The 27989-nt window shown below is 36.0% G+C and overlaps 1 protein-coding gene across 9 annotated transcripts in view; it reads right to left on the reverse strand.

The window, feature by feature from the left end:
- ZNF385D (zinc finger protein 385D) overlaps positions 1-27989 on the reverse strand; it is a 428288-nt gene that overhangs the window by 79921 nt on the left and 320378 nt on the right. For all 9 annotated transcript variants that reach the window (XM_065630222.1, XM_065630223.1, XM_065630230.1 and 6 more), the window contains one exon: positions 16175-16285. In XM_065630222.1, coding sequence (XP_065486294.1) covers positions 16175-16285 — 111 coding nt within the window. The remainder of the gene's footprint in view (positions 1-16174; positions 16286-27989) is intronic.

The following is a 27989-nucleotide window of genomic DNA, read 5'->3' on the forward strand; positions in this document are numbered from 1 at the left end:
ATCTAACAGGTTTCTTCAGGCAGACGGCTAGCCAGAAATATAATTGGGAGCTTTCAAACTAAGCCAAAGGGTTTACTAGTCCAAATATGGTAGGAGCACAAGCAGTTGTCTGCTAACGACGGGTTAAATCTATAGCCGAACCGTTTATTCAGTCGAGTGCAAACATGCCACTCAGTCAAATATGTCTATGACTTCTGCAGGTTCACAAATAGGAGTCTAAAACCCCCTGATGTTTTACAGGAGAGAACCCCTACCTTCTTTACCTGATCAAACAGACCATGGCATAGGTCCTCGTGGTCTCTTGACTGCACAGCTTACTACCACAGGAACCAGCAACAGAATTTATTTACTGCATTAATCTTTGCTCCACATGGCTATACAGTCCCATCTCCTCCTCCCCATTTAAATCAGTCACATCTCTAAAAAGGGGTAGAGCCCACTCCTGTTTATTAAACCAACCAAAAACAAGGATGACCTTGTCACACAAAACTGGCAACTGGCACCTTTATGAGCAGGCCTGAATATGTGGTTATTTACAGAGCAAGAATTTCAGGAAATGACTCAAGATTTGATGTTAATAAGATCATCATCCTCTTGATTTATCTTCTGTGGTGCTAATAAAAGAGAATTATAAGAATTATGCTTCTCCACAAAGGGCCTCAAGGGCCAGCCTATCACTTACCAGTTTGAAACTGCACCTTTGCACATACCAGAACAGCTTGCAGGGAAAAACTAAAAGCCCACACCTTGTCCTAAATAAAATTCATGTTTCTATAAATAGCATACTGAAAGGCAATGAACCTCTGTTAGACCCCCAGTCAACCGAAGTCCTGGCTTCTTATCTACAGTTCAAGCACACCAGTTTGTTATGAACAGAAGTGCTCAATTAAAATGCATATTTAATATCAGTGGGACTTCTTTTTCATAGAAAAAAGGAGTTATGCCTGCAAAACGCAGATATTCTTCTGACTGCGACAACAAAAAATTTCAAGACTTGAATTAAAATTCATAGTCCAATTACTGTTAGTGGCTATACCTCCTCACTGTGAATCAACCTCTTACTGCTCAGTTACCTGTTTCATGTCAGGAGCAGCCATAATAAATCACCAAACTGATTGCATGAGGAAATTGGTAGGGGGTGGAGAGCAGCACATTGAGGGGAAAAGTAGATAAATATCATCAGCCTTCATTTTCCCATTCAGGGAATACAGAAATCAGCATCTTTTGGATATAAGTATATTTTATGAGAGATATAACATCTAATACCTGTTAATGAAACAAATGAAAAAACACTACAACATAAACACCACCAAAAAAAAAAAAAAAATTTAAAGTAGCTACCCATTTAAACTATTCTAGAAGTGTATCTGTCATTATTACTTGCCACAAACACCAGAAAAGAGCTACTTGATAGACTTCAGCCATCTTTTTTATATAGGCTTAAGTAGTGGGGGAAAAAAGCAATGTTAATTAAGGCTGACTTTAAAGACCTGAATCCTAAGTAACCCCAGCTGGAGAATGTCTGGATGACAAACCTCCTCCTAGTTGAAAAGCAAGACTTGCACTGCCTAGACTAATGTATTTCAGAAATCTGTCTTTGAGCTTTCTACTCTTTGGACTTTGATACACCCTCTTTGGGATGACTTCTCCTTTGCTTTCAACCAATATCTTCATGATGATTCAGTATGAAGAGCTCCTGGATGGCTCTGACCTTCCTCCTAGTGTTTACTCTGCCACCTGATATTTTCCATTTCTCAGATCATCTCTTTTCTGTTACTATATACCAAATGTTAATCATGAACTATGACAGACTCAGAGTCTCCTTTTTTTTCCACATATTGATCTCCCATTCTGCGTTATCATACCTATTATTCAATATTGTTTATTTGCCTCCTCTCTGACACAGTTTTCTCTCTCTTGCATGCTTTAGAACAACACACCTACTCAAACCATTTATACCATAAACTACAAATTCTGAAAATAAAGAATTATTACACAGAAATTCTGTATTCTGTAAATACGGAATTATTTACCATTACAGGCTTGACTTGAACTGTTCTAACATGTTTTCTAATAAGTTGACTCATATTCCTACTGGTTGTGAAACCCTCTCTCTTTCAAGAAATTTTTAAAATGTGTTTCAGAAAGTATTTTTCCATTAATTCATTTGCCGATCCCCTGCTGTTCTCCCTACCTTATATTCTTGTTTCATTTCTGATTTATTAGAAAATAAGCTCTCTAGAGAAAAGATCTCATCTTAAACATCTGTAAAGCACTGTATACTGCACAGATATTTAGCTGTAGGCTCCTTGTACAAATAAGTCATAGTATTCTCCAGGTTCTAAGTAAAGTACCAATTCAACAGCACCTCTACTCTTTTTAAGATAATTATTGCAGAATAACTCAGACCATACCAATAACTTGTTTCCTGAGAAATGATATCCAGTGTATCTTATAACTGATGGTTGTTCATCTATATCAATGGACACTCAGCAAGAAACATGACAAAAATGCTGAGCCCCTTTTCTCTTGGGACTTTGGTTCTGACTGAAGTAGCATGGACTGATGTCTGCAGCTAAACAGCCATCACAGAACAACTGAATATTCATCCTCAAAATGGTTACAAGTAATAGAAAAATCAGTTAATAAGAGTCATCAGAGCAAATGACTACTTTTTCTTAGTGCTAACATTTTGAAAGGATTGATTTGCCCTTGATTAATTTCACTCATTTTCTATGGGATTTGGAGAGATAATAAATCAATCCAGAATTTGCTTTCATAGTTTAGGCAAGATCTTTTCAATAAGGAATTTTGCTTTTGATCATTAGGCTGGCAATGCTGGCAATTTAAAGACTGTGCAGCACGGGTAAAATACACACAAATTTCAGCTTCCCACCACCTGAAACTATACTTCTTTTCCAGCTGTAAACAGCAGACATGGTCACACACAGCAGTGAAAACTCTGCCCTGGTTTTCCCTCATGATGTGAGTCTAATAAATCATCTTTCTCATCTTATTAGCCTAGACAACGTTATAACAAACTTTTCTCAAGTGTGAAATGCACATCTTCCACTCCATAGGAATTCCTCTTCCTTTACGATTCCTTTCATTCGTGCAGAACATGCATAATAAAAAACTAGATCCTTCTTGGAAGGATGGCAGAACTTGTGGCTTAGGTTTAAATGTGTCTTAACTACTGAATCCCTGCTTGGGCAAATGCAATCAACTCTACAAGAGAGAAATGACCAAGTGGTGACCATTAATACAACGCAATCTATTTTAGAAAAGAGTCTGTACCAGAACATTTTCTTTCTTGCTGCAGTCCCTGCTCCTTATGATCCCTGCTGCTGAATGCTATTGCATTTGCTTCTTTCCTCTCCTTAATATCGGTTCTCTCCTCAGTTCTTGACAACTGTTTCAGTGGCAACACCAACTACAACAGCACTAATTTAACACAGGACAAGCTATTAAGCCTACAAAGATTGCAGGCTTTTCTCTGCATCTCATGCCCTGTTGGCTTGCATTGCTAGTAAGGCCTGTCTCACTAATTGAGACATGGGGCTCAGACTCCAGAAGAATAGCCAAAATGGTGCCACACCATTTTAGTGCATTTTATTAAAAATTTTCCATCTTACAACTACATGATGTACGTTTTCTTAGCTGCTCTGTGAAGGAAGTTTCATTCCTACAGCCTTTTCAAGCACTAAAGAGATACAAATTAGTCATGTGAAATAATTTTAGAAAAAAAATTCTTAGTCACTGGGAATTATATGGAATAAAATACTGTTAAATGCAGTAAAAATATTAATTCCTCCAGTGTCCAAGATGTTAATTGCTTGTATATAATCCCTGTTTTCTGACATCTTCAGACATTGTTACTTACTGCTGCTTCTTCGAATGTGTTTACCTTAGAAATTAACTTTACCATAACTGTTTATCACTACATAAGATTCTGGTATGAAAATCATGTTAGAGAATAAATTGACAAGCAATGACCGGTACCTTGTGGTAGGCTATTTGACTAGAATTGTATTAGTGAAGAACCATCAAATATCTCTATTCAACAACAGAAGAAAAAATTTATTATGTCATTAAAATAACAAGTGGTGAGAACCTTCGGGAAGGTAATGCAGATAAAAATTATGCAGTATACTCACATGAATTACTAAACCATAAAAATAAACAAGTTGTCACTTCGGAAGAACAGCTTCTATACAAGTGATGAAATTCTGTATTTGGCAAACAAAGTATTCAAGCAGACAGAACATAAGGAGTGAGGCTGTTTCAGTGATTATTTGATTTGCAATTGAGTGCTTTTATCATCAATTTAAGAAGAAACAAAACAAAGTATCTCTGTGAATATTCCATAGTTTTTAAATTACTGTATGTATCATTGGCCTATTAAATTATGACATTTGGACATGTTTTTTATTGCTGTGCAGACTGAGGTGAGAGATAATAATGCTGAAGTGTCTGCATCTAATGAAAACATAACTTCTTCTATTTGGTGGCATGGCTCACTGCAAAAAAGCAATGTATCACTGTCCTGAAAATGGCCAGCAGGAACAGGAAAATGAGCTACTGCTAATTAAACCTTTTATGTAAAAACATGATTGCTAATCAAATCTTTATTTCCCCATACTCTCACATTTACTTTCTTCTTCATTTACACTTCATCCTGTAGCCCTTGAAGTATCAGGTTTACAGCCTACTTATCTGTAAGGTTTTTTTGATTTGTGAAAGGATAAATTTGTGACAACGATAATTTAAAAAGATATCTGAAATAAAAAAGTGACTGTGGGAAGAAAAAGAACAGTTCGATTAAACTGCATCTGGTCGTTCTGATAGCTAAGTAACAGTCATATCTAAGTTATATAGCAAAATATAAAATATTTCCTGAAGCTGAAGTTTCACGTTTCTCATGACAACTGAAAAACACCTTTATTAAAAGGAAGAAAAAATGCTGGGCTTTAGATATGTAGAATGCCCCTATTTTCAGAAGTGTGTTATTCAGTAATGACCACAACAGAAGCCATATTTCCTTTCAAGAAAGGAAAGATGCCTTTAATTTTTAATTATTTAATTGCTCTGAAGTTTGCTACACAGCCATTTCATATAAATGGAATACTAAAGATAAACGTTACTCAAGTATCTGATTAAAAGCCAACAAAACCACTTTTGCAAAAATTCTGAGCTGGTGTATACTAAGTTCCTCCTTGCGAAGTACCACATAATCATTTAATTTTTAATTTATATAGTGATAATTATCACAATATTTATAAAATGAAGTGAACAAGTTACAATGTAAGATGTTATTGGACATAGAAAAGCATGCTTCTAATGATGTAGGGAAAGATCAACTGAACTTATTATTTTTGTCAAAGAAATAATAAAATCAAAGCAAGCACTGACAATTGCAACAAGGCTCTAAATGTAAATTAAAATACTTCAGACAAAAGGCTCGAAGGCAAGTGGTTCTCCCATCAAGGGATGATTTTCACTTGTCTCCAGGTGTAACATTATGTGCACTGATGGGCTGATCAACAGAACAGAACTTCTTCCCAGCTGTAATCAGGAGTGATTGATGGTTGGGACAAAAAAGTTGATTATCATGACAAGTCCACTGATGCAGAGAAAATAGGCTATGCTGGGGAAAGGAGAAAACCTGTTCAGAGATTACCTTCTAAAATCTCCTTTCTAAAGAATAAAAAGAAACATGTATGCCCATCCAAAAAGAGCTAACATAAATGGATTCAGTACATGTACTATGCATCTGTATCTACAGTTATTCCACCACAATACAATGAGACCCACATAAAACCCAAACAGAATAAACCCTTGTATTTTTAAAATCACAGTTTGAAATCAGGTCATCAAGGAACTATGTATATTAAAGTACCCATATGGTCTACCAGTGGAGCATTGCCTCAGTTTGAATACATGTTTTGAATTCATAATCAAGCTTTTAAAGGCCATGGAGGTTAGTGCCATACTGGATTCTTTCCTCAAAAGAAGTCAGTTCCCTTTGGCCATTTTAAACCTTTGAAGACTTCATTTTCAATTGAGATTAAAAAAAATACATAAGTGGGGGCAACACACCCTCAAATGTATCGTTCAAATATGTGCTTTTTTATTTCAATACAAAGCTTTTAAAAGCGGATACTGGGTTGCACTTCAGCTCCTTCAGATGATCAGACTCCCAGCTGTTAGCTGTGATGTAAGTAAATACACAGAACAGCAATATCTCCAGAGACTGTAAAAGACATGTGAGGAGTGATAAAAGAACCAGGGAGCTGAAAAAGTCAGGCCTGGAGGTTCTGAAGTGGAATTTGTTTACATCAGGGGCAGTTATGTTTAACAGCAATTCTCACAAAAGGAAATATTATAATTTCTACACGAGGTGGCTCCACAGATACAGTAAAGAAGGATATATCACCCCAAGGAGTGCAATTTTACTGACCAGAAACAGGGAAAAAAAAAAAAAAGTTTGCAGAGTTCGTATAAGATTATTTTAAAAGATTTTCAGGCTGTTGGAATAGAATATAATCAAACACAGTCAAGTAAAAGAGTGCCTTTACTTTTGATCCATTTTTTTTAAGAAATTAGGAAATCTTTTTTGAGAAAAAATACAATTTAGATAATTTAACTCATTTTGATGGAGATCTTTCTACAACACATAAAACTGCACATTTTCTTTACTATGTGCTCTTTCTGTGGAGCGGATTTTGACACATAGCCCTTCCTGTTCCTCTTCTCCCAGTTCTTCTTCATGTCCTTATCTACGCCTAAGAAAGTGAGCCAGGAGTCACTGATTGGTGACTGAAAGCAGACAATATTTTGCACCTATTACTAATAATCCAGAATGTAAGATTCTCTACTTTATAAATTCTTATTTTTTAAAAGTAAATCTATTAGGAAGAAATAACAACAGACCAAGCAAAGCTAGATGAAGACTGCACAGCAACGAGTCTACAATTTATCTTTCCTTTTAGGTGATGACTCACTTACGGAAAGTAGTTTCTGTAAAGAGTCCCCATCACAGTTGTTCATAAATTTCAGTTGTTTATTAGAATTGACTGATTTACTTCCCACGTTGACTGAGGAAGCTGACAGAAAACAAAAATGCCTCAAATACAAGTAAGTGTATGGCAAGAAGTGATAAAACAGAGGTTTCTCCCCTTGCAGTTGAAATAGGCAGTCTTTTCCATGAATGGAATGTGAGACAGTTGGAAGACAGACAACTTTCCTCCCTTTTATACTGTTTATATTTTTCCCTGTGTGTACCAGTTCCCTCATGTATAAAATGGTATATTTCAATGTACAGTTCAAAACCACTAAGCATTGTCTTCATTCCCACAATTCCAGCCAGAGACATCAAAAAAGTCCAGTTAGCCACTACCTGCCCAACTTCAGCATTTGAATTTCATTTTCATGTTCCCCCACTCTCCACCAGGCACAAAATCTTTCTGAAACTCTTGTAACCCCAAGAATGTATCTATAGGATCCAATTAATTAAAAAAAAATGGAAATACACATGTAATTTCCCTGGAAGTCATATTAGTGAGTGACAGATGATCTACATTCGGCACTCTCCTGAGACTGAAAGCAGATTTTGGAAAATCTTGGGCCTATCACAGGCCATTTAGGTCTGCTTCCTGCCTCCCAATATCATGTTTTTTGGTACATTCTTATATCCTAATTTAATAATTTCTGCAAGAAGGAAAAGCTCTGACAGTAACAAGCATGGATATGGTCAAACACAGGAGGGAGGTTGCTTTTATTTCAGACTTTCTCTCTTATTAACTACTCTCACCAGTGCCATTCTCTCTTTCTTCTGCTCTTTGCAGTTCTGAGATCACCCATGCCCAAGCAGAAGTTAAAAGTTGGTCTTAAAAGGGCAAATTCTGCAACCATTCAATTCACTGCCAGAAGCAGAAACCATTTAAACTAATTTGTCTCCATATTTCTCAGCCTGAATACTGGTCATTAATCTTTTGCAAATTATAAACAGGACTATCAGAGAGAGCCACTGCCTATTCACAGATCATTTCTAGCGAACTCAAGTAATTTTGAAGAGATGTCAAACCTTTTGCACAATTGACTTGTTTTATCAAAAAAAAGCAAGTGCTTTGAAAATTAAATAACCTGGTAGGATGAGCAGAGGAAGGAAGCAAGAGTTGACAAAGGTGAATAAAGCCTAAGTTTTACATAATCCGTAAACTGTAACATCGCAACAGCTGCTGATAAGATGAATATTCTAATCTCTCCAGGATCATGATCCTATACTGACTCTGATGTTTAGTTGATGTAGATATCAGGCATTTCTCCATAACCTCTGCTTTTGCAGGGACCAGGTAGATGGAAGCATCAGACTTTGCTTTCTCCTGGATTTAGAGAATAGGGTTGGAAAACACCCTTAAAATCATTGAGTCCAAATGTTAGCCTAACTATTAAATCCACCACTAAACCATGTCCCTAACCGTCACGTCTACACATCTTTTAAATGCCTCCAGGGACAGTGACTCAACCACTTCCCTGGACAGCCTGTTCCAGTGCTTGATTTAGACACCCTCTCTTCAACTGCCATTGTTGAATGTGGCTGGAGAGAGAATTCTGAGAGGAAAGTATAAGTCTTAACACAGTGGACACCAAGTCACTCCATCTCTTCCCACCAGAAACAGACTGAGTAACCTGCTGACATTAAGAGCACGCTTTCTTAAAGATCAATAAATTAAAAAATTTACTTCTTTCCTGCTGCCTTCCTGTCTTCAGGCAATGCCCTTGTGAGCCTGATATCTCTGGGCTGGTCATGTTCTGAAACAGCACCAATTTTCTAGAAAGAATAAATTACTTTGACTACCAGAGAGGAGAGAGGAGTAGCGAAGAGCTTGTGTAGAGAGCTCCATAGCTTGCAGACCACTGAGAAACCACGTAACAGCAGTTACTGAGGATCACTTGAAATGTTTGGTTTGTAGACAATGGCGAAGAGGCAAGGATATATCCATGTCCTCAGGTGATCAGTTCAACACCTCCAAAGTCAGAAGCTAAACAAGGTGCCGTGGCAGACATGAATCATTTCTGATTCTAGGTTGTATAGGTGCATAAAAGTACTGTATAGAAGGTGAACCTTATGGAAAAAATACTTCATACATCATAATGAGATTACTTACACTTTCTATTAAGCATTTTAGAAATGCTTTAAACAACTACAGGTTATGTGAAAATTCTTTACTACTGTTCAACAGACTATTCTGGATTTTGTAACTTATAAATTAAGTTACTTATTTCCTACATGAAAAAGGTTACTTACAAACATCTCAGAACAAAACAACACGTAACAGAAGACAGAATTGAAGTAAAAAAAAAATCTTTCAAAATACAACAGACAGTAAAACAAAAAGAAAAAAGTTTGAATTCTCTAGTATAGGAAAGACCAGACCTGCACAAGACCTGACTGCAATTCATACTGAAGCCTTTAAAACTGTGGTCTAGGAAAGAGGGGATAATGCTTCTAAAATGTGCAGGCTAGGTTTATAAAAACAGACTCCACTGAATGTTCAACTGGGTAGAAAAAAGACTAGATTTTTTTCAAATTTGTCATATATGCAATGTAGATGCAAAATATTCTGTGCTACTTGATTAGACTTTTGGAATGCCAAAAAAACAAATATATTGAATTATTTTTTTAACAATTCTTTGTTTCCATAATGTGTTGATACAAATGCCAAATATCCCATGGAAATCTCTGCGTTAATCACTTTCTGTCATTACTTGCTATTTTTTCCAGTGAATACTATAAACCAATATCTCTGAAAAAGTGTTGACCTATGAGTGTATTTCCATTCTGACTCACATTCTGATCTCAAATGAATGGCATGTGCAATTCCACAAATGAAATCAGCATTTGTTTCTGCTTGCACCGAACTCCACAATATAGGAAAGACAGTACATTATTAGAAAGAAGTAGCATATATACGTATGTAAGAGGATGCTGAGTATCTGTAAAGGTTTGCAGAAGAGAATCTCCTTAAAGATTCAGGCTGATGACTTCACAAAATTAGGATGCATTGGTCTGGAAAGATCAGAAGTAAAATTGCCCCAGGATAATAGGTAAATGTGCTTGATGCCTAACAATACCTGCAACAAGTGACTTTGATTAAGAAAGCTGTGCATCACAATTCAAGCAGAAATTGTTGGTTTTATACCAAAGCAGGGTTCTAAATCTAAAGGTTAATTGGAAATCTAAATCTAAATCCAACCCATAATTGGAGGCACAACAAAACATGCAAAGAATAAGAACATGTGGTTATAGTCATACACAGAACGGAGATTGAGGCAAATAGTACACATAGCTTCAAACATCACTTAAGTGTATCTCTGAAAGTTGAAATTAACAGATTTGAAATCAGAAGTGAAAATTCTAAGTAACCTCAAGCAGTTAGCAGTATCAGCCTTTCCTGGTTCTTAATGGACCAATTTTTGAAAGTTCCTCTCTCTTTGCAAACAGAGGCCGCCGGCCAGGTGTGACCATCAATTGTCATGGACAAGAACTGAAATCTCTATTACCTCTTCCAAAACACAGAAGCAGGTTTGTAAGTTAGTTGGTCATATAATCTCTCAGCTCCAGGACTACACTCAGCATTTCCTGTCCATCCTTAGAAACAACTGTCTCGTTCGTTAAGACCCTGCTGACAAGGAACCCACAACTGTCCTTATGTGTTTCCTTCCAGAACTTCACTTACCATTATAGATAGAATTCTCTCATCAAATATTCCAACAAAAAAAAATTGAAACAAATTAAACTGTAGAATTAATCAAATTATTTTATCAAAACCAAAGCACACAAAGATCAGTTGGTCACTGTTATTTTATTAACCTCCTTTCATATACTATATTTTCCACTGTACATCTAACCAGTTATTTCCGCTTTCCCTAGCTCAGTGAAATGTTTTCACATCTTGTGGATGTCCTTTAAATTCAGCACCTAATTATGCTTTTGTTAAAGTGTGATGACCACTGCTGTAAATAATTCTTCACCTGAGGCATTGCCAATTTCAAATACTGTGGAATACTTACCTGTCTATTGATAAATGTAACACTCTTGGGGGAAAAAATATGATAGGATTAGTGTTTTGGGGTTTTTTTTCCCATTAGTAATTATTGATGTATATTTGGATTGTGATTCACTATAATTCCTTTTTATTCCTTTTGCCCATAAAGTCAGACATTTCTCATTTTACTACTTGTGCATTTAATTTTTCCAGTCTAAGCACAATAGCTTGTGCTTTTATTTACTCCAGTTGTCAGAATTACGGACTATTTTCTCTACCCGGTGAAGATAATTTTGGACTGCAATCTCGAACTTGCCACGTTCCATCAACCGCCTGCCACCACCCATCTATGTGTCATCCACCAACCTGGTATATGTACTCTCTTTTCTATCAGGCACATTGCTAACAAAAATTTAGAGTAGCAGCAAACATGGAACAGACTCCTGCAGATCTAGACTTGTAGTGATCTTTTGTTTTGACTGGAAATCATCAGCAACTACTCTCAGTACAGTTTTTCAACCTGTTATGCAACCAACTTTAACAATTTCATCTGGACCATATTCCCTTACTTACTTTACAAGGCTGTCACATAGGACTGTATCAACCCTTATTAAAGCCAAAACATATCACATCTATTTATTCACTATTATCCATTAGACCAATTACCCTTTCAAAGGAGAGAATTAGATTGGTTTGCCGTGATTTGTTCTTGACAAATTCATGTTGGCTGTTTCTTATCACCTTATTATCCCCTGGGTGCTTACAAATGGATACTTTAATCATTTGTCCTACATATCAAGCATAACCTAAACAGGATATAAGTCCTCTGGTCCTGCTTCTTTCCTTATGAAAATTAGAACCATAGTAAAATTCTTGTGGGGCTATATTGCATCTTTATCCTCCAAAAAATATTTCACTGTTCTTTTACTGGAGCAGTACTTTTTGAATCCTGATAACTTCATACAGTTGAACTATCTATCAATTCAGTGGTATCTTTGCTTTATAGAGATGGAAAAAAACCAAAGTAAAACCCAACAAATCAGGACTCCATGATGAGCATTCATCTCATGGTTTTCAGAAGAATATTACTACTGTTGCTATTTAAGTCAAACAATAATTTCTGGTTAATATATTTGGAAATATTTTTACAATGTATCATAATGGAATTCAAGTCCTGTGAGTACATAAAAATGCTGCCCAACATTTCTCTAAAGGCAAGCTGGATTATCATTCAGCCATCTGCATTAAATGAGAGGGAAGAGAAAGAGAGAATTCCTTTGCAAGATTTGACTTTATTAACAGACACTGTCACTACCTGCATCAAATAATAAAATTAGAAATGTGGGCAAAGGAAGATCAAATAGTCAAGACAGGTGATCAGAAAAGGAGATAAATTCAGTTAGCTCCTTTTTTCCAAGCTATGGGGTTGTTTAGGTTTTGTCGAGGTGGATTTTTTTTTTCTTTTTTTTTAGTGATCACTCATGTTAGTTGAAAATTTTCTTCTACAACTAGATATAGGCACATGAGTTGTCCTGCTGAAGTCAGCTGGACTTCATTTCACAACGTACTTTTAGCAGATGTTTAGTGCTTACTACAAAGCATGCATTTAACAGTTCTTCTGGACTGGTGCAATAGCTCTCAGCAGCTGCCAAAATCTAAATGGCAACCCACACACTTGCAGCTAAGCACGTACTTAAATGTTTTGCCCTGCATTGGATGAACAATGTGAACGTAAATGTTATATATAGATCTCTCTCAATGCAAAAAATAAAAACAATAAATAATAATAATAATAAATTAAACAACAACCAAAAAAACTGACTCCTCAGAACCTAGCTCTGCTGTTCTAATGTATTTTCTCAGCATGGAGAGGCTTTGGTTACTTGCTCATTCCTCCCTTCCCTTGTATGAGAAGATTTATTTTAAAAAGAAATACTGAGCACACAGCTGTCATGAAGATTTATAGATAACTCCTTTAGAAAGAAGTTAAACGATTTTAGACTATTGTACTGCCCTCTCTCATTTTTCTTTGAAATGTAATTTTGATAGCATGTAACCAGAAAAAAAGCTCTTCTGCTCTGAAAGAAATCTGTATCAAAGGGAAGAAAATTCTGTATTCTCTGCGAAAATGAAAAACCTCACACAACAGTTTTATTGTAAACATTTTCATAATACTGTTGTGCACTAGGTAAATGGAATTTCTATTTATTACTCTCTGATAAATCCTATCTGCAGCATCTAAAAATAAAGACGCATTGGTAGAACAGCCACAAAGCTCTAGGTTTCTGAACAGAAAAGCTATTTATTGTTGTTATGGTTTTAAATCATGTTCAACAAAATATGATGAAAATGAAAGGTAGGAATATTGAGTAAATGAAAACTTTTTCGTAATAATAAGAGAAAAAATACGTGTGTGCTTGCCATTCGTACAGTAGAATAATCAAAAAATGATAGCTAATAGCTCTTTTTATTTAGGACAATCTTTCCTTTTAAGTCTCACCATTTAATCTTTAGTTTAGCACATTTTTGCTTCAAAAACTGCTGGATCAGAATCAGAATTACCCAAGCAACTGAGGAACTTAGCTCTGCCTATTCCCTTCACATTGCAGAAAAGCATTTCTAAACTGCAGTGGAACTCTGAAAAGCCTCAGCGGAGCACTTTGTGATTTTCAGCAGCAATAACTATACACACTGGCATGAGAAGAGACCATCATATAGATCCCCACAAATCTCTACTGTGTGATAGGGAAAAGGGGGAGAGATATTGTCCCAGGTTAATCACTGGGAAGCATTTGGATCATAACGTCTCAAATCAATCAGTAACACTTGGGTTGCTTTAAAAATTAGATGAATATTAAAAGTGGGAGGTGAAAGATACTCCGCAAGAAGGTTTCTCCATTCCATAAATTGAATGATATTGATCTACTTTGAAAGAGGGGAGCATTAGAACAACCTTCTACTGAACAGTGTTGGCAAATTGGAATTCAAGTGTCCATCACTTGAAGATATGAAGCAACAACTAAGTATCTGCTTCACACCTTTTCTTCCAAGAATTTGCTGTGAACAGTTTAAATGAATAGATTTCTTCTGAAACCATTTTTTTGGACACTGTTGATTACTCTGAAAATGGCCAGTGCTGCTTCCCCCTCTCTTCTTTGGAATCCTTTTTAAGAGCAAAAGAAAAGGAACTGTATGGGAGCGTAGTAGTCCTTGAATAAGAAGTATCAGTGTCTACTGATATCTTGTTTGCTTCTGTATAGAAGAATTTTTATTTCAAACATTGTATTCTGAAAAATGCCTAGCTCCTGTCAGCTGGAAAATTTTCCACTCCATGTATCAGTCTGAGTTGTGTATGTGCTAATGACTAAATCATTTTAATGGTGAGTTCATTCTATCTTTCGTCTGGATTTTTTTTGCAGACTAACAAATGGTATACCCTCTTTGAAAAAAAGGTGTTTCACTTTGGTATGTAACACTGAAGTGTTTGATGTTTCCTGTAGCTGTACACTGTGTATGATTCCGTGGGACATGTTTTTTCCCAAGGCAAAGCTGAAGATTATGAGTGATGAGCTGGGCTGCTCAGTCAGTGAGATACACTGTGGCCCAGAAGTCTCCATCATCCCTCCCCATGAATGGCTCAGTATCCACAGTCCTAATTCTAGCATCTGAATTCTAAATGGAAGAGCCTAATTTGACTCTCCTATTTTTAACTTTGAGGGACACGAAAGCTCCAGAGAATGTATTACCCTTACTTGCACCACCATTCAAGAATGATGTCAATGTTGTCAGAGGAAAGTGTCCATTCAGGTCCATTAACTGGAAAACCTGGAGTAATCAGTGAAAGTAAGCACATGATGCTGACTGGTCTGGAAATTGCGACTGAGATATTTTTAAAATTATTTATAAGGAATAAAAAACTGAGGGGAATGAGGAAAGCTCTATTATTTTAACCCCTAGGTGGCCAGTCCTTAAAAGAAGGACTCAAGGTTCAATTTAAGTTTTCGAAAAGTTCATGGCTTTGATAAATAATTGATGAACTAAAAATGGGTACTAACTGTACATAAATAGCTGCCTACAAAGAAGCAGCAGTGCAAAAGAATTATTCCACTTCTTCATATGACTGGCATGAAGAAGGAACCTTGTGAATGTTTTTGGGTTAGACCTCACTCTAAATTCAAAGATATTTATTCTGACAGAAGTAACTTCCATATTTACATCACTAAAACAGTAACTGAAAGACATTTGATAGAGGAAGATAAGTTTCCATCAGAGATGACCATGTCAAGAAACTTCCTGGAGAGACTAGAATTGCAGAAGACAATACATTGTTCTATGTCAGGTTTTGCCTGCACACACATTGATACTGAAGAAAGAAATAAAGGAGGCTTCCAAGAGGCTTTTCTGTGACAGAGCAGGTATTCCTTGTCAAGGAGCACAGCTTTCTTGGGCAATAATGGAGGATGAGTTTCCAGTTTCCAGTTCAGCTTGCTCTACTTCATTGCTAGAGGAGTGAGAGGATGTGAGGTAGGAGTCAACTGACAAAAAAATCACCTACTTTTTTTTTTAAAAAAAAGACAAAAGTAGAAGAAAAGTAGAAGAAAAGTAGAAGAAAAGTGAGAAAGAAGAGAGAAAGAAGAGAGAAAGAACAGAGAAAGATTGAAAAAAAATATTGTACTGACAGGAACATTAAAATACAGTTCTGGCTAGATAGATATTGTTGGATAGAAAAAGGAAGGTATATTCACAAGGACTATATCTGAATAACTTCTAACATTTACTGCCTGAAAAGGAAAGCAAAGATAAACAGGGCTGCTAGAAGAATTAGGATCCAGCAAATATTTCAGCCTTATTAGCAGTAATAGATCAATCCATTTTCCTATTTACACTCCGTGCAGCACAACTGAAGTTGATGAGCTTGCAGAGATACATCCGCAGGGAATATCTGGCCGGGTGCATAAGCACTACCAAATAATTGTGTTTATTTGAAGCATCCTACAGCCTTTTCATCTGCTGAGCCACAAACTGAAATCACAAGGTTTCACTGAGGTTCAATTTATGCAAATTATGGCACATCCTAGAAGATAAGTACATATTTCTGATCTGATACAAAATGATCGACTTACATCAGAATTAAATCTCAGCTGGCAAATGTTGCATGATATGATTTGTTTTCTTCGATGAGGAAGAGGAACCCCAAATGTATGATTTATTACAGCTTTTTGAATTGGGTCCATCTGTAAAGAGAGAAGAAAGAGAAACAGAAAAGCTTTTGCTGTTTCACTGTATGCTATGTTCTCTATAGTCTCAAAACAGATTCTGCATCACGCCACAACATATCCCACACTACAGAAAACTATTATTTTTCTTTGAAAATGAATATTTTTTTCTTCATGCAGTTTTACAAAGAGGTAATACAGAAAGGAACAAATAAAACTGTCATTAGCTATCTTGCAATACATATCCTTAGTTCAATTCTATATGCACCAATCTCCCTTTGCCAAAGAAAGCTATGAGCTGTAAATGCTGAACAAGTTTCCCTATCAAAACACCAATTTATGTTTTTTATATCACAGAAAAGCTAGTTCACTAAATGAAATAAGAATATTTTAAACAAAATTACTAAGAAAAGGATCAATGGAAAAGTGAAGGAATATTACATAGAAATAATTCCAGAATAACACCCAGTATTACAAAAAAAAAAATCGCTTCCCAGGAAACAATAAGTTAATTTTTTCTATAAAACAACTTCTATACAACCTCTGAAAAATCTAAATCCTCCAAAGATTATTTTCACAGCCACTTGGAAGAAACTATTTTGAATAAACTCTACTTTCAGGATGAATTTCAGCTTTCATGAAAAGCATTATTCTGAACTAACCTCTACCAGAACACTGATCTGGCAGGGTGTGTAAGGCAGGGTCCTGTAAAAAAATGTACCATTCTGGCATAGAGCTTCATAACAGCCACTCAAGAGATTTTACATGGAGGACTGAAATCAACTTCCCTAAATACAGTGGTTAAAATTATTTACATTTCTATTACACATGAAGGATTTGACAGCTATTTTAAAAATCTAGTAACAGCTTTACAGCAACTTGGTAAAGCCACTGATAGTTTTTATCTTTAAATTGTATTGTTAAAAATTCATAGATTTCGTTGACATAAATACAACTAATTGTCTAGCTCTGTTGTCAGCCAGTCTCCACATAGCATAATTTGTATGTGTCTTAAGAAAAAACCTCTTTTTCTCTGCTCATGTCCCCATGATTCACTTTTTTCTAGTCTGTTAGTAAAGAGTTATCTGATAAATAAAGAATCAGAGTTTTTCCTTAGAGTAATCAATTATTCATGGAAGGTGTAATGGTAGACAGTCATGGCCCCTACTGCAGTGAATCCAGAACAGCTCACTACAGAAATTTTGCATCACCTGACAGCTGTTCAGTGTCAGATATAAAATAGGTCATGAAACTAATTTCTGTTGAAAAGAAATTCAGATTGGTAAAAAAAAAAAAAAAAAAAAAAAGGAACAAAGAAAATGGCAGGGCTTTACATACAGGTTTGGAAGAAATGATCGGTTTGAACATCCTCTTCCATTTGATACGAAAGTGAAATACCTCATACCTTTGCCTAACCAGCAGCTTAAAAGAACACAAATCCACCTAGAAACTAGGGATGCCACTCTAACATAGCCATCAGTGTTATTTTGGGGTTAAGGTCAGAGCATATCAAGCTCTGAAACACTACAGCATATTGTGCAAGATTTTCTGCTGTGATCAAATCATGTGCTAGGGGCACTCATTTTACTCAGTAACACAGTCCAAAAATACTATTGTATAGTGTAGAAGGAACACCACCACGCAGGAAAGTAAATAGACAGTAACAGCTCTTTTTGTTTTTTCTTTTTTGTTCGTTTGGGGTTTTTTTGTTTTTTTGTTTTGTTTTGTTTTGTTGTTTGATTGCTCCACTACCCAAGAGGTCTTATGCCAACAGTACCAATAGACTTGTATCCTGTGATTTACCACACCGAAGCACAACATTTCTTTAGAAAAGTAGGCACTGTTCCTTTATCCACTGCAGGTCTAAAATACTTAGGGGAATCTCAAGCTCAGACATACGAATAAGTCAGCACACAGTAACAAGAAATTGTGCATTCTTTGATCCAGTGTAACTGTTTGCCTTCACAGTAACCACAGTTGTGAGATACTATTAGTTTAGTCTTCAGTGTATAACATGTTAAACTCTTTCACATTCTCTCACAAGTGCCATATGTTAGGAAAACCATCAAAGCAGCTCTCTAAGGGTTATACGAAAGGTACCACCATGGTTCATAAGATGGAGCAACTGATTTTTTTAGTTGGATTTACCCATCTTCGCAGTAAGAATTCTACCTCCAAATGGGGCTGGATATTGAGAATGAGACAAACGATTTTTCAGAATGGAGAAAAATGAATGGGTGGAATAGGTGGTCTATTTTATATTTAATTCATTTTGGTGTCATGGAAAACATGGAGCTTCTTTCCTAATCACTCCACAGATTTTCTTTTGTTTATCTGCTGATAGAGAAATCCAACTGTGCACTTCCCTTTCTCTTTCTAAGGTTGTAGACTTCTAGATAAACAGCTACATGGCCTTATTGTGTACTCGATGATTTGTGTTTGCGGCTTAAATGAAGAAGTGCTCGGGATAGCATCCAAGTTGATTAAGAAAAGATGCTTCAAAGTAAGAATGCCTTGTCTGCCAATTGCTCGTTGATACTGCAAAGCAGAATTAAACTTCAAAACTTAGCCCCAGATTGTAATAGAGTTGAGACAGAATGCTGGAGTGGTATTTGACATTATTATTTTTTTCCTGGAGATTTCATTTGGGAAATACCACCAATCCGTAAATTTCAAATAAACAACCAAAAGCACCAGATAAGCCTCCAGGAGTTTTATGCAGGAAATTTGAGAGAGGTAACAGGCTACCTAGCTGCAGCATGATAAGCACTCAGATGTCACAGACACTAGAAGACAGAGAGGAGCCCTGCTGAGAGTCAGAGGAACAAAGAGAGGCAGCTGATTGCCAAAAAAGAGAGAGCAAGGATTGCAGGGAAGTATAAAGAGGGAAATTATATCATGTAGCTGAGATAATCAGCAAGTGGTTAGATACTTAACAGAATCTCCAGGCACTTCTAGGCTTGCTGAATATTACTAATTACACGTATTAATTGTATTTCAACTTATGTAAATGGTATTTGCTTTCAAAATAAAAGTTATCATGATAAACTTCAATAAAATCTGCTTTTACTCATTATTAGTACTATATTACAATCGATGGGTTTTTATCTTATTTCTTGGATGCAACTGATTTAATTTACTCCCATTTACGGTGGAAGACAGAGAGGTTTGCAATTCACATGAATATTGTTTCAGCTGTCAAAGCTGTACAGGAGAGAAAGGTTTGCAAGAGGTTTACTTTCTCTCGTCAACTTATTTGCACTGCAAGTTACAACACAAAAAGGACCTGTTTACTATCTTTTGCTTTTCTACTGTCCAGCACTAGGTATCTCTTACTATGTAGCACAGGCTGTGCCACACTTTTCCTGTGGTCAGTCCAGGGAGAGCACATTGCTCAAGGTTCAATGCAAACCACAATGTAACTGTTAGTTTGGGCTATGAAGATAAAAATGGAACGTTTCATATTTCATTCAGTTAATTTTTGTTCTTAATACATAAAACCCACAGCAATAATATAGCCAATTGTATTTATTCAAGCTGAATTTTGTGGCAACGTGATATTATTAAAGTTTCTTTGATCAAATACCGTACTCTCTTTGCAGGATCTTCAGGAGCTTATCATACTTCAGCAAAATCCACGCTTAAACTCAGCTTATGGTAGAATTTGGCCTCTTACTCCATTTTCTTAGCTTTCATATTACCACTTCCCTTTGGTGTTGCTTGCTTGTTTCAAATTGAACCTTGTCAGACCAATGACCTTAGCTCCATTCTTCTTTGTTCTTGTGCTTACCATAGAGCAACAAAGAGGTCTTTATTTTGTGGACTGCAGATGAAAGGAGTGGGTGTCGCATGAACTTTTCTGGATGAAACATCTATCACAAAATCATGAAGAACATGGCCCAGGAGATCCCATGCTATCTGACCTGCCAAGGAAACTTTTCCAGAATCACCATAGCTGCTGTCCTTGAAGGCCTTCTGTAGACCAGTCTCCATCTCTTAAGTTTCATTAAATATCTGCAGAAGGGAGAACCCTGGCTGGTAAATTTTGCCTACAGAGAAATTTGATCCTTTGGAGATATAAATTTTTACATAATTTCCACAAGTAATTATGAAGTTTTTTGTTTGTTTTTGTGAAGAGTGTTTGTTTTTTAATGCTAAGACATTCAAACACATAGCTCTTCCTGAATTTCAAAAAAAAAAAAAAAAAAATTTATTAATCCTTTTTATGTGACTTCTCATCCCAGAGGCATAAGAGTATGCCTATTTAAAAACATCAACAACAAACTGATGGAATAGTAAAGCATGGAAGGTTGATCCATAAAGGCTCAAATCACAAAAGGATATAAACCAAAGGGACTTATTTTTATTTCATTTTTTTTTTAATTGTATACTAAAGCCAAAGGGCATGACATGAGCATTTCAAATGCTTGAGGTTGGCGGTAAACTAATGGAATTGTAGTAACATCTATAAACAAAAGCATCCAGGTCAAAGGATGAAGATACTGTGGATTCCCAGAGCCTGTTCAGAACATATCATAGGACTAAAACAATGACATAAGTAAGAAAGTATTTTTACCTCAAAGCCAAAGAAATTATCTGCAGAAGATTGACTCAAATCACTATGGTCCTATACTAAATGAGCAGAAAAATACATCAGGTCATTGAAACTCTCAGGAAAAAATTGCTATAGATCATTTCAGTGGTAATTTACAAAAAATTACCCACCAAAAGACTGACCTCCATTACTTGAATAGGTGAGTGAATTCACTGACACAGCTATCAATACCTCTCAGAAGTTCTTAAAATCCAGATGCTAACACAATGCAATGCTACAATGAAAATAACATTAAGAGACTGATATTCTGAGTATGGTTTCTTATCATAGGTCTGCATTTCTACAAACATAATTTTTGTACTTACAATTAAATAAGTCAAAAAACTGTAATGTTATTATGCCTGCAGGCAAGGTATTAATATTTCCACATATGAAAATCTTAATTGTAAAATTGATAAGAAATAAAGTTAACTCAGTAGGGGCTCCTTTCATTCATTCTCTTGTGTTCCAACAAATGGTGAAACTAATAAGAGCATTGGAAACAGTGTAAATCCTGTACTAAGCACATACACAATGACTTACCAAGCAAAAAAAGAACAAAATATTATCATATTCTCTATGGCTTATACTTATTGGTGAACTTAATCCATTTTTAAATCTGCATGATGGATGCAGATTTAACATCAAACAGTTCAAACATAAAACTGCCTATTGCATTTTAATTGTGATGTACTAGCAGAAACACAGAAGAGCAGTTACTAAAGCTATAGGAAAGCTTCACAATCATGTAAAGCCACTGCTATTTATTGCTGGGGAACTTTTTGAGCCAGAAATTTTCTCAGGGCATAATTTGACTATTTCCAATTGAGAATTCAGCAATTCCTCTCCAATCTCAGTAGCATCAAGAATTAACAACCATTTCCCCTGTGATCATGCTAGTCGTTGTACAGATGCAGGAACTCTGATGTTTTGGAGAATTGATACACATTCAGCCTTATATGGCCCATATAGAGTGCCCATATGATGGGCACTGTTCAGCTGAGTTGTAGGCTCCTTCTCCAGGAGATACTTGGCATCTACGGCAGCTGCACATTCAAGCTGGACAAAGCATGTGCAACAGGTCTAAAACTTGCAGGTGACCTACTAGGTGTCACACATTGCAGTTCATTTCTGTGTGTGCACATGCATCTTAAACCCTCTTCAAAGTATTTACTAACTGTGCATGTTAAACTGCCCCCCCCCAAAAAAAAAACAAAGTGTGCAGCACATGTAGTAGGTCTAATGCTTTCCAGAAGTGTCCAACCTATAACTTAGAATCTACCTGACGCATTCTTAATATACTGGTGTCCAGGTCAGAAACAGAACAGTTCAACAGCAGCTCAGTGATTTGATCCTAAGCATAACTGACATTTTTTATTTCCATAAGAAATAGATCCGATTGTTAACACTAGCAGTCCATTTTTTTTTTTCTTTTTAAAACATCACATTAATCTGTGAATAAGAATCTTATAAATTAAAGAACACAATTCAAACGGAATGACGGGAAGAGCTTAGTAAGCATAATTAAAACCCCCCAAATGAATGTTCAACAATATTTTGGTTTCATGCGCAAGTAGAACAATGTGATGTCAAATGGTTAAAATACATGTTCTAGATGTGCTACCATGCATGGTTTATCCTTTTACAGCAAATGTATTCAGTAGTGCCCTAATAATAATGGTGACTAATTATGCAGTGAATTGAACTCAGCATTACATAGGTTTTTTTAGTGTCTACCATTTCTGCTCTTTTCAATGAAACAGGATAGAACTAACCTGACACGTTTCATATACATAAACCAGAAATATTATTCGACCTAGTTAAATATAAAACCATTAAAAATACCTGCAACAACTACAATAATGTGCAATATTTACAGAATAATTAATTTTCTTTTAAAAAGTGGTATCTATCAAAAAGAAAACTGTAGTGACTTCCCAAACAATATAACTCATTTATGTAACTTGAAGAGTACTTCAGAATGAATTCCCAAAGTAAACTTTTCATTCTTTTGTTGAAATCTTCTAAGAGTGTAAGGATTTTTTTTTAATGGAGCTATTTGATTGTAGCATTTGTCTAGTCACCTTTCTGATGTGACTCTAGTCTTCCTCTCTTGATTTCTTTTTTATTAGTTTTTTCTTGTTGATTTTTCAACTTGCCAATGAGATGCTGAGGCAGCAGCAGTATTTCTGGAAAACTGCTTGAATATACAGAAACCAGTCAGAGCTAAAGGATTTGCATTCACAGTAGTATTCCAAAGAAATACTGTAACCACATAGAGATTATGCAAATCCTTATACTCTGATTGTCTAATAATGGTTGTCAGTCAAAAGACAAGAATTTGCATATGCTAACTCTAGCGAGAAATAATCACACAGTGATTATGCTAATCAAACACGCTAAACAACATGTGAAGGACTGTCAAACTGGAACAAATCTGTGTATGCATGTGTACGTACGCTAAATACAGAAACACACAGTACTAGAAGAACATTAAGGTTGCAGACCAAGCCCTTAAAACATGAAATGTCTATAAGCCTTAATTTAACACCTTTATGAATTTACATTTTTAAAATATGTTCACATATTTTTCCTGAGATTCTGGCTTTGTTCTGTTCAGACGGTGGACAATGTTGACTTAACGAGCAACTGTATGATGTTGTGTTTTGTCCAAAGGGTTCAGTGAATAGCCCTAGACCTCATTTACTGTATAAAGCTGAAACCTGGCTCCCAATGGAAATTATCAGCCTATTCACTGGCTCTCCTACAGTCTTCACTGACACAGGATGTGAGTATTGCACATCTATAAGTAACTTATTTTCAAAACTTCTTTGTTAGATAAAAGATGGTATTTTCTCAGAAATTGAGAATAAAAGTGTACACTAATTCCAGTTACCCAATTTAAAAACCTAATGATACTATTATACTGCCTTTCACATGTTTACCACACAGTAAAGAAATATATCTCATTGTTAACACTAGCAGTCCAGTTGCCACAGATGGATCTGTGAAGGTGCTACACAGGCTAAATGTGGCCTTAGCACTGCAAGTTGGACTCACAGTCCATGAAGTTGTCTGAGAAAAGTTTGGTTTAAGTGACTTGCCTTGCTTCTCTCAGAAAAAACTCTCCAGGGTGGTATTCAACTGGTTGTCTGGAATGGGATAGCCCTTTCTTCTTCTTCAGTCCCATCTCATTCAAAACATGTTTTCTAGTTTCTCCAACAAACAGAACAAGAGTACCACAGATAATAATCTTCTGAATTACAAAACCATGATTATTCCCCAGTGCTGATCCAAAGGACATACAAAATTCTACCAGACCTAAAAGATTTTCCCAAAGGAGAGAGGATGAAAGGCAACCAAATGTGGCATGTTTGTCATGTTGCTCAACTATCCAGTGGACAATGCTCAATACAACAATTGCAGCATAATAACAGACTAACATGAAACAGACCAGCTTGAAAGTGAGAGAATTACTTGCTCCACTTCCAGCAGGCGTTACCAAAGCGGTGTGGAAAGATGGGGTGGTGTCTCTTTTCAGCTGCTCACTTAAATGAGTAGTGGCAGACAGTAAAACTATGACTAAACCCCAAACAATTGCTTAAAACAAAGAGATAAATGTTACACTCTCTCTAAAGATACCATTAAAGATAAAAACCTAGGGTTCACAAATGCCATTTGTTTTCTCAGCTTCAACCGAGAACAAAGCAAAAATAAGCTCATGAGAAAAAGAACACATTAAAAAAGCTCACGAGAAAAAAAGAACACATTAAAAAAAGCTAAGGGTATTTTCATGTTCTGTGCTTAAGAAAAGAGCTTGAAACAAAAGGTTGGCAGGCATAATGAGGGTTACACAACAAATTCCCAATAGCATCATTCATATGTGAATGAATTTCAGAAAACTGGACCAAATGTTATAATTGGTATTTAATAATAATGGGTCTTTCTAATGACAACAACAATAAGAGCAGGATGTGTGCCAGACGGAGTACTGGCAGAGAGGCACTTAATTCACTCTTACAAGTGAATTGCTCACAAGTACATGACTCCAAAATGGTCTCTACAAACCACTACATGTTTTTTAGAGAAGTGACTGGTGTTTAAGGACTGGGAAAATAATTCTACAATGCAATCTTCCTGATCATGCCGCTATGCTTTTTCAGACTATTTTAAAAATTGTTTTTATTTAGGATGTTTACATACATTCCTACGTGAAAAACTCTGAGAGATGCTTTGGAAATCATTAAAATACTCTATCAAATCCGTACTTTTAAAACATTACAATAAATGTCAAAATCTGTCATAGTGAGTTAAGATATAACACTGGGAGAAATTACAATTCTTAAGCCATATTTGTAGAACCAGAGAATAAGAGACTAAAAGGGACAATCAGACATCATTTAATCCATACCTCACACCATGAAAGGAAAAAAAAAATGTTATGGGGACAGAATATTTTTATCCTGAGATTGGTTTTTTTTTTGGGGGGGGGAGGATGGTGCAGTGGAGTGTTGGAGGGTGGCAGTGTGAGAGTGAGCAAATATTTTCACACAGCAAAGGCTAAAATACAGTAATTGAATCTTGGAGAGACAGAAATGTTTCAGATTCTCATTTTATAACTGCTTCAGATTAAAACACTTCAACACTTCAGATTAAACATTTACCCAAGCTGGTCTGCTTCTTTAGCCCCTAGGTCTCTGACAATCTTTTACAGCAGAGCAAATAGAATATTATTGAATTTCTCTCCCAGTTCTTAAGTGGATGTCTGTCTGTCCTCAAGATCTGGTAGAAGCATTTCACTTCAGGTGTAAGTGCGCACATTTGCTGGTATAATTGTTTCACCATGGGTGCTTTTTTTCCTCTTTTTTTTTTTTTAATTTTAGGTCAGCACTGCAAATAAACACATAAAACATCTCAATTCAGAAGAAATGTTCTACTATCCTTCTTAATTAAATTCAAAAATATAAAACTATGTGACCAATTGTCATCAAATTGCCTCATATCTTGAGATTCAAGACAATTTTATTTAAATTCATCATCAGCAGTCAACAAAGAAAAACAAAGTTCCCCAGACTCTTCAGATACAGGAACGAAGTGCTGCAGTTTGCACATGCAGCTGAATACACCTTTATAACAGGTGATGGTTAAGTATGGGGGTAAATAGTGAGTACAGCTATATTCACAGCCCTCATACAGATCATTAAGAGCATTGTATCTCCTTGCATGCGAAAAATATTTTAACTTTACTTGGCTCATAGATTATGGTCCATAGGAGAAGTCATTAACCTGCTTACTTCCTCCATAACATCATCAGCTCTAAAACTGCCAGAATTTTTGAACCAGGATGTGACTGTGTGTTCAGGAAACTCACTTCCACTAAGAGAGAGAGAAATATGAAAATGGAAAAAAAATGTAGTAAATTCTCAATATAGTTTGAGAGCTTACATAATAATGAAAATAACCCTTGCTGTGCCTAGTAACTATGTATGCATAAACAAAATTAGAATTTGGTACTAAGCTGAGCAAGATCCTAGGAAGATGAGAGAAATAGGTGGTCAGAAGGTGGTTTGCATTTTAATAAAGTATTTGTAGCATCAAAATTAAGATCAACCTGATCCTTGCTTCAAACTCTCTAGGATGCAAAAAGCAGGAAAAGACAGAAAAGAAATATTTTAGAACAAATGGAGATTATTACATTACTAATCCAACTCCCCACCAGTTGAAACATCTCACATTCTCTTCATGGTACAAAACCAAAATTATTCCTTTTGATGAAAAGACACTTATACCTGCAATGGGTACTCACATTGTGACTGCACTTTTTTGAGTGATTCTCCACAGATTGCCACTGAGGTTCATTCCAAGTCCCTTGTATGTCTTAGTGACTGAATCATTAATGCAATCCTGAGTGCACTGAACAGCTGTGGAGAATATAGTTATGGCTCATTCAACACTTGAAGAGCTTTAATCCCTTACTACCCATCTCTGAAATGTGATGCATTAAATAATTCTCAGTGTGTTTTTATATCATTTGGAAAAAAGATGAAAAGTTAACAGTGTACATTTCCATGCAATTTCATCTTTGAAGTTTTATCTGAATTATATGTCAAAATTAAAATGTAAGAAAAAGTATTGCCAGGAAAGTGCCATTCTGACTGTGACTTCTGAGCTTTTTATAGATCAAATGGGAATTAGATGAAACAAAGGAAGGAAAGAAAACCTGTTGTTACTTGTGTGCATACAAAAATACTAGTCTAAAAGTTCAAGAAATCTCATAACAGGCTTAAACCAGCAATCTCCACCATCAATAAATATTTATGTATCTAAAGGTGGAGGTAGTAGGGGCCTTCAGTTTCTGAGATTTATTCAGTTGTGGGTTTGGGTTTTTTGTTGTTTTTTGGTTTTTTTTCCTCCTCCCTGTTGTGAAAGGACAACACAAAGAGGAGGAATTCATTCGTGTCTTCACTGTCATGGAAGATTATGACATGGTTTATTTCTATACTAGTAATTTGGCTTGGAGCTTGCTCACTTGTTTTCTTGAATCCTCTGATTGTTTAAAGTTACTTCATGTTGATTTTGGTCTCTCCATGATTTCATGTAAGCTCAAACTGGATGCCCTTATCTCAAATCAACTCCGACTATATTGGTGATGTATGGATCCTGACACACACGAGGTAGACAGAGGTTCATTGACCAGATGAGGACTGTGGTGCAGGTTACAGCCCAGTGCGTAAGAAGGGATGCTCTGTGTCCCTCCAGTGTGGAGCCCCAAATGAACTAATACATGTGGATGGGAAACAGCATTTGGGCAAAAAGGAAGAGATGAAGGAACTAAGCACTGAGCTACTGTAGGCAAGTGGCCTCCAGAGTTCTTCCATCTCCTCAGACGACCCCCAGCCAGAAGAGCAGCATCTCTTAACATTCAGTGCAGCTAGGGTGCCATTGAGTTTATTTTGGAGTTTATCAGGTTGGAAAGGATTTAATGTATATTATGAACTTAAACACAATAGGAAGTCTCATCTGAATATTTCACAGTGCTTTACAAAGACCACTTACAGACAGGTAATTAACATATGAAAACTGAGCTGTACTAGAACTTTTGGCAAAGCCACTTGTTCTCATTCACAG

The sequence above is a fragment of the Caloenas nicobarica genome, chromosome 2 (genome assembly GCF_036013445.1).
Source record: "Caloenas nicobarica isolate bCalNic1 chromosome 2, bCalNic1.hap1, whole genome shotgun sequence".
Lineage (NCBI taxonomy): Eukaryota > Metazoa > Chordata > Aves > Columbiformes > Columbidae > Caloenas > Caloenas nicobarica.